Genomic DNA, 8,690 nt, shown 5'->3' with positions numbered 1-8,690 from the left:
GTTTTGACTCGACAAATACGATGTATTTTTCACAATACACACCACGAGCATTTATGTCATAAATCACCGAAGAGCGGCAGAACAGAAATCAAATTAATATTATAATATTAATAAACGTCCCCAGTGTCGACTGTGCTGTTGTAATAACCCATTTTTACCGCCCAGATTAGCGTAAATCCGGTTTCATGAGAGAAAGACTCCATTCCATAAAATCCATCCGGGTTTTCAAGAGCCACTGGCTGTACCGGCGGAATGTCGCCTGTAAACATGTGCGCTCGCGCAGCCAGTGTGCGTTCTCATTGGCTCACGGCACACACGCCTCCACTCGCTCGCGCTCGCTTTCTTCTGCAGTTTCCCTCCAAATACAAGCTACGGCCCGGGCGCTGCGATTAAAACAATGACGCAAGGATGGAGAGATGAGAGTCTTCGAGTAGTTATTATTTAGGTAGGTTGATCAGTGTACATAATATTAATAATAGTGATGATGATAATAACCTGTCAAAACCGGGTTATGAGTCATGAGTGTAATGTGAGGGTGTGTGACCCTCCGGCCGGCGAGAATGATTGACAGGCGGTGGGGATTCCTGAGGGTCCTCAATGTTGTGACCTGTCATTTGTAGTCAGTACAGTAGAATGACTGTTTATGAAAAATCAGTCACATTTACCATATACCAAAACATAACCTTCTGTGACTCTGACCATAATGCAAATATTTAAAAGATTTGTTATGCAGAGGAAGGAAACGCTGTGGACATATTTCTATTATTGATGTCTTAAAGGGAAAGCTCACCCAAAAAAATGAGATAACAGAATAACAGCCTCTGTCACCGTTCACTTGGTAAAGGATGAATGATGACAGAATGTTCATTTCTGGCTATCTATCCCCATAATGCCTAAATGAAATGTACACTCAAAAAAATGCTGGGTTGTTTCAACCCAATTTTGGGTCAAATGTGGACAAACCCAGCCGTTTGGTTAATTTTTTTAATTATATTTGTATCCCAACGTTTGGGTTTGTCCATATTTGACCCAAAATTGGGTTGAAACAACCCAGCATTTTTTAGAGTGTAATGACATTTGATAAGTGACACTATACTATTTTCATAGGCTAATGTTTTTTTTTTTTTGAGGAAGTGAGCATATTCGGAAACAGGGAATGACTTTACCATTCAGACTAAATTTAGGATACTCCCTTTAAAATGTAATATCAATGTTATACTATCAGTCACAAACTTCACCAACTTGAAGGTGTTTACACTGAAATTAACTGCATATCCCAAACAGGTATAGGCCTACTATACTAGCACTAGCCTATATTTATAATAAAGAGAGACCTGTCTCGGTTCTCATTTGACTGACATAATTTTCCTTCAGACACATGTAAAATACCACTATGCCTCAATCCTTTTTATTTACAGTTCAAAAGGCTATAATTTAAGTTTATTCAAATGTTTACATTTCACTTTTATGCCATTTATGCATTTGCCCAATGGCGTAGGTTTGATTAGTTGGGGACGGGGACATCAATATATAAATATATTTTAAGTTTTGATAGAAATTATTGCTAGGGATATATCAGTGTCACTGGATTTTTAATTAACGTGACAGAGCATTCAAACTATACATTTTGATAAAAACTAACAGTACATGATAAAACAATTTAAGCAGTAATAAAGATTTTTAGATTTTAATTTAAAACATGTGAATTTAAAACATATCAAGTTCTTGATAACGGTGTATAAGGAAAATGCTCCTCGTTGTTGTTTTTTGTCAAAAATAATAGAAGTAATGCCATCTCAAAGATTCTTACATTACTACAGTTTTAGTTGTGCACTTTGTACCATTACATTTCAGAAGTAATCCGCCCTCTTTTGTGCATTATAATGCCTTAATTGTACATTTTTACCTTTGTGTCCCGTTAAACACGAACATGTACGTTATTGAATGTGCTTGTCAGGGTGAGTTCTGGATTGATGGTATTGATCATTTCTCCGTGTATATCACTGTGTGCTTGTGGGCATGATTTGTATATAACAAACATGTCTATAGGTATAACCCCTTAAGGAATGGCTGAAAAGATTTATTCTTTTAAGAAACAATTTAACCTTATGAAGTGAAAATAAAAAATCTATTCAGTGCCCTTGTTTGCCACCGCTCCCTTATAAGTACTTGCATTGCAAATGAATGTTGCTTTGACCACAGATTCAATCAATAGCAGGCTGTGCAGTGAAATATGTTCTTAAAGTCCCCTAATACCAGTGCATTGACATGATAATAAAACTGCCTTATTGCAGGTTCTTTTTCCACACTTGAGAATTTAGTAGGATGTATCGACAGATTAAATATCAACAGATTATACTGTTTTTGCACTCTAAGGCAATATAAATGTCCTTGTTTTACTGAGATTGCATGTAAATATAGCACTATTAAGGACAAATTATGTTAATGTTTATATAATAAATCAGTTGATGTGGATAAACAAACACATGCACACACATTACATTAGTCCAGCATGACTATATTGTTTAAGAAGCAAATACCACCGTACAAAGATTATGATGAAATAAACAAATGCAAAATTCATTCTTATTTACAACTAAATACACAGAATTTGGTTAGAGGGAGAAACAAAACATACAACGTTTCACCATGATATTAACTATAACAAGGATCTTCTCAATATGGAACCTGTACCAACACAATGTACCATTACAAGCAAACACGGACAACATCGGGACTCAATCCACAGTCCTTATTTAAACCTCACATTAAAATAAGAATTCCAGAGCAATACTATTAACCTTTTGAATGTTAATAAACCTTGACAGTCTTTAAACTTTCTTGAATTAAAAATGCATCATGTATTCCACTTAAAGTTTCATAAGTTCCTCAACACAAACAAACTATAAAATGTCCTTGTGCTGTCGCCAATTGTTACAGAAGCACACTTAAACTGATATAATTTAACAGATCAAAATAGTCATTTGAATATTTACAAGTGTCTCTTGGCATGAAGTTGTCCCATGCGGTGTCTGGACACGCTATGCTTTTTGATTATACTGCTACATGAATGTAAAAGCAGCTAAATGCATACCTGATCATAAAGTACATTTACTAAGCTGCCAGGCAAAGCTGCAGTGTGGCAGTACCATGGTGTCTATTTCCCCCTGTGCTTTTCAGCCTTTTGAAATGTTGCGTACCTATTACATGTAAAAACCAAACAATATCTGAAATATATAACGTATCTGATACACTTAATCAATACAGCTGCGTCAATAAAAAAAAAAAAATCACACATACATATTGATGCAACATAGCTTAATTACATCACAAATGGCAATTAGTGAACAACTGAACACCAGCAATAGATAATGGTCAACTTTTCATTAATACCCTTTTAGCACACTCATAAATGAGTGCTTAACTTTGCGTACCTTAAAGATCACTTCCTCACCTGAGCCTGTCAGTTGACACATTAATCATAAAACATGTTAAGCAGCTCAGAATGATGGCTACATTTAAATGTTCGTCTTTTATATTTTGATATGCGTTACGTGAACGTCACTTGCGTACTACTTGTAAAAAACTAAATGCTCAAGCCGTTCTGAATGATTAAAATGAGTGTACTTCCTTAATGGACTGAGCTGAGAGGTCTGCTGTTGACTGTATCTGATTGTTCTCTTTTTGGGGTTATATAAGGACACAACCCCGTCAGTTGCTCAACTAGTATCACGTGATAACGTGCAGGCAGAGTGCAGCTTACAGCAGGTGCGCTGTGCAAAAGCATGGAAACTACTAGTACACAATGAATAAAATATTTCTCATAAGACAACAGCCACTGTGTGACTTTGCTTTGAAAAGTGGTGGGGTCACGTGGGAAGGGGTTACACAGATGTGCTGTTATGTCACAAAAAGCTTCTGAATATTAATTAGGATATGCAAACATGATCTTTTACTGTTCTAATAAGTAGTCGTAATTTATTGATCAAGTGTGTAGTAGCGTATTTTTGAGTCAAATGTGAACAGTCATCATTACCATTATATAAGTGTCTTAAAAATAATTTAAACTAATACATTTGTCACCCATTGTTGCTAAGTTCTTGATACAGCCGTTATTCTCGCTGTATATTCCTACATATGAATTCTGAATCTTTGGTCTAGCAAAAACTATTTATTTCTATATGAGAGGTTTGGGGTTCTAATCCACCCTAATGTATCTCTAACCATAATTACAGCTTTACATCAGTGGTTATCAGGAGTGGGAACAAAATTGTTCGCAGTTTGTTTTGTAATTTCACTAGAACAGGATCGAGCCATGGAAAAAGTATAGATTAGAGCACATATACTCATATCTGAGCAGGCGTGCGTGTGTGCTGGAGAGAACATTGCTATCCTTGCTTTCAGGGACATTATTATAACAACACACAAGTGCACTGAAAACTCCCGCTTAACAACTGGAGATGCCAACTCTGTATTAGATACATACCTAATGCAAGCTATTTCAGAAAGTGGTGGGGACAAAACTGGCCATGGCAAAAAGTGGTGGAGACATGTATGTCATGTCATGATGCCAATGAACACAGCTTCTATAGGGGCATTTCAGGTTTGTGGTACCCAATTATTCACATGAATACCCTCTTCTGAGCGACTCTAGAGTGTTTCATTTCCTATGCTGGGTCACAGGTCTGAATGAACCCTTTCATTAATAATGTTCAAAAACAAGGGGGTGCATAAAAGCTACACTGAAAAACATTCAATCAGGAAAGGTTAAGTGCATTATTCTCATGATACCACCCCAAATTCCACTTCTAAACCTCAGAGAAGTGAGTTCTCATTGTCCACGGTCCCTTAGATGGGTGGTCAGAGACGGGAGATGTCCCCGTTCAGACCCAGTTCCCCCAGGCTCTCATAGTCAGGTTCCCCGATCCCATTGCCCTGATGAGCCTCTTCAGCCGCTTTGGAGATCTTGATGGTCTCATACGCAGGGTCTGCATTCTCTGTGAGCCCCTCCGGAGGCTGGGAGCCAAGAGCCATTGGGTAATCATCCCCAACTGTGGCATAAAGATCACTGGAAGTCGACTCCGGCACCATTCCCTTGATGTCTCCGATGCTGCTGTAGTCATTCTCGGTTTCCTTTACAGTATTATTCGCTACCTTGGAGTACATGTCTGATAACTGAAAATGGAAATGTAACACAAAATGAGACATCTTTACTCCAGAGGCTTGGTTTTAAAATGCAAATATTATTAATTGTTGGTAAAACCTACAAAGACTTCAAAGTTGGTCTTTACAAGGCTTTGAGATGTTGATAGACCTTACCTCACTGTCCGGAGACACATTGTCCTGAAGCTCTGGAGTCATCACCGGGGAGTGTAACTGTAGGACAATGATTGAAACGAGACCATTAGTTAAAAACATATTTAATCAATTTAAGCGCACAGGAAATCGCTCACTTCAACGGACACATGCTAGTGTCAAGGACTGATTGATGCAAAAACGAAGCCACTCATTCATTACTTAAGAGGTACTGATTGAAATCAAATGTACAGTTCCTCTCCAAGCAAGAGCGGTTGTATATTTACAAAAGGAATCAATAACGGAGTCATTAACAAAGTAAATCCTACAGCAGGTCAATAACGGACACCTTGGCCGTTGGAGAAGAATATCAATCCCCGTCTCAGTCACCTCACTGACAGAGAGACAACAGTCAAGTGGAAAAAATTTGCTATAACCCCTTCAAGATTAATCCTAAGCAATTTTAGCACCAACATTTCAAGCCTGTTTTGATGAAGCCACCTCACCCAATGAACCTGAAGTATGTTTTGCTTTGATTATGATCATGCAAAATGAGCATCAGGAGCTAGCCAGATGTGCTTTGATATTGGTTTAATTAGCAAAGCAATTAATTTAATAGCCCATCCAAGTAGCTCCGCAAAGACCCCCCTGACCTCATCACAACTAACAAATGTCTCTTACAATAAAGCTTATCTGCTAATTCACTCATGCCTTTGTCTCTGTCCAGCCCTCTATATTAATTAAAGTGCCTCTTCCATTGATTTGCCCATATAAGAAATTAATAACCATCAGCAGCGTTTTAAAACACTGCAACGTCATCACACATGAATGGATATCAAATTAAGATGCATTCACATAACATTTATATTGTTAAGTATTTAGATTAATCTACAAAGTATATTTAGTCATGCTTAGGACTGCACATGCACATTTGCTGGACCAAACTTAAAATATTCGCTTTAAAGAAAACATTTACGGGACAGTTCATGTCAGATTTTGTTGCCGATTTGAAGTTTAGCAAGCAGTTTCAGTACTTCCCTATTCAGGCAGATTGGAGTTAGACTTGCTTGACCGAAATAGCTGCCTGGAGGCGTTGCAAATATGGCTGCCGACTGCCGAGTGAACTGGCTTTCCTTGAAAGGGACTAAATCCACAAACACCTGAGGTAGATCAAACTTAGCCAAATTTTGTATAGTACTGAGGTGATATGCAATAACTTGAGGGTAACTTCCCTATTGATCTCCGTTTGTAGTGCCCTTGAGACTGAACACATACGTTCCCTTGAATACCCCAATGGCCGAACACCATGTGAAGTTCACATTGGAAGATACCCTGAGTGTGACAGGATGCTGACAGTACAGCCCGGGCATGAGGCAACGGCCTGTAGCGCTGCACTCAATGGTGTCCATTATTATTTTCTTTCACGCAAATGTCAGCATGGGCCCACGCATCCTTTGACAGGCAACACTAACAATAAAAGTCCTTCCCTTCAGCAGGAGACTTCTGAGTGTGGATGTGCTGAAATCACAGTTTATTAAAGTCAGCTGCCCTCAGTCCATCACGCTAGCATAGTGATAGTGGCACCAATGCATAATGACACACATGGCGCTCCGCTCAAGCCAGCTTGCGTGCTTCGCTCAAATAACCGAGCATACAGTCCACACCGTAAACTAATGAGGTAACGTGGCCGATGTGCGTACATGTGTTACAGCATGCGCTTGTCAGTTTGGGCATCCTAGCTTTAACTGACTGATTTTCTTTTCAAACACAGACTGATGTACCTGTAAACATGCTCTGCCGTCTCATTCATCATGAGGGTGAGCTGTCAGGCAGTGGACAGCTGGAACGCTCTGATCCCTATACGCATATGTTAGCACAAACATGTGACCGATAAGACGAATCACTGCTGCCCCATTACATGTCTACATCAAGCCACTGCGAATGGGATATGGAATGACAGGTGTCAAGTTTAAACCCACAGTGTAGTAGGAGAAGGGTACAAACAGTTTCTCGAAATGATCAAGAGGATAATTGAGTAAACCACTTATTTTACTGAGTATTGGAGAGGACCCTTTCCACAAACGGTTCAGGTAAGTGACTCACCATCTGACATCTACAGACTAAAGCCCCTTTCCACTGCCAGGGTGTGAGAGCCAGATCCAGAGGCCAATCTGGAACCATTACACCATTGGGAAAAATTGGCTCTGCACTGGCCTCGGCCCCTACAATCTGCTGGTTTTGAATCAGGAACCAGAAGCCAGAAGCCTGAGGGCTGGAAAGTTTTTGAAACAACTCACTTTTGGCAAGTCTGATGTAAAGCAAAACTTGATTGCTCACTGTTAGCATTGGTTCAGTCGGTGAACATCCCGTTCCTATATCCTAAGTCACGTCGCATCTGACACTTTATTTCTCAATCCAACATTCTGACTAAAATTATTTTGTTTACAAATATCAAATGTGAGTACTGATTGCTTGATTGGAGTTTTATTCATTATAAATTAAAGTATGTTCTCATTCTGCACACATAAACAAAGAAGTCATAATGTAGCTCAGCTCAAGTCAGTGGAAGCGTGGGTCAGTTTTGGTTGGAGTTTTCCAGATCTCTGGCCAAGCATGAGCACCATTAGCTCATGAGAACCACCAACTAGAACCTTTTTTGGTGGAAAAGACATAGAATTGATATTGTACAAGTACAAAGGAAGCAGAAATAAAGGGGGGGACATGAAATGAGAACAACAAAAGGAGAGAGAGAGCAAAAGAGAGAGACTGACAGAGCGAGAGTGCATGAGGGAGTGATGAACAAAAGAGGTGCGGAGCGTCCTCGACTGGCGACAGTAGCGTGTGGCTGTAGTGGATGCTTACGCCGTGTGCAGACATTGACTGCGGGCACAACAGCAGCCTCTCGGCTCGCCTCTACAGATGGCTTCATTTGTATGCTACAGGCGCATGTACGCATATCACCGTCAACCAGAGCACATATCCTAAAAGATTGTAATTAAACTGGAAATACATTGTTCTCTATTGTTCTCTTGTGGTCTCTAAGTTTAGCTTGCACTAGAGTGTCCAGATGTTAGTGCAGTCCTTTTTGGTCTGTTTCTGGGAATATTCTTCTTTGTTCTCATGTTATACTTCTTTGTTATACGGATGAAGGGTCGCATCATTCCAGGAGTGAGAAAGAAAAGCTCCTGCTAAAGGAAGTGATTACTGCATGAGAGTAACTGATGCTGTTAACTCACTATTAAACACCTTAGTGAAACTTACAACAATACTGTGGTGGTACCATGCTAATCCCATGATACTATGGTACTGTAAAATGTATCATGGTACTGAATGATTGCCACATTCATTTACCATGAGATTTACATGCTACGCCAGGGGTGTCCAATCATGCTTGT

The 8,690-nt window shown here is 39.4% G+C and overlaps 1 protein-coding gene across 1 annotated transcript in view; it reads right to left on the bottom strand.

The window, feature by feature from the left end:
• Positions 1 to 2,428: 2,428 nt before the first annotated feature.
• The window catches only part of pag1 (phosphoprotein membrane anchor with glycosphingolipid microdomains 1), a 55,939-nt gene continuing 49,677 nt past the window's right edge, over positions 2,429 to 8,690 (bottom strand). Inside the window, exons 7-8 of the mRNA XM_079590393.1 lie at positions 5,320 to 5,376; positions 2,429 to 5,175 (exon numbers count right to left, since the gene is read on the bottom strand). Of these exons, the coding sequence (XP_079446519.1) occupies positions 4,861 to 5,175; positions 5,320 to 5,376 (372 nt within the window). The 3' untranslated portion in view covers positions 2,429 to 4,860. The remainder of the gene's footprint in view (positions 5,176 to 5,319; positions 5,377 to 8,690) is intronic.

This window comes from Phoxinus phoxinus (genome assembly GCF_949152265.1).
Source record: "Phoxinus phoxinus genome assembly, chromosome: 19".
NCBI lineage: Eukaryota > Metazoa > Chordata > Actinopteri > Cypriniformes > Leuciscidae > Phoxinus > Phoxinus phoxinus.
Note: the sequence above shows the minus strand (reverse complement) of the source record. Positions and strands in the feature narration are given on the sequence as shown.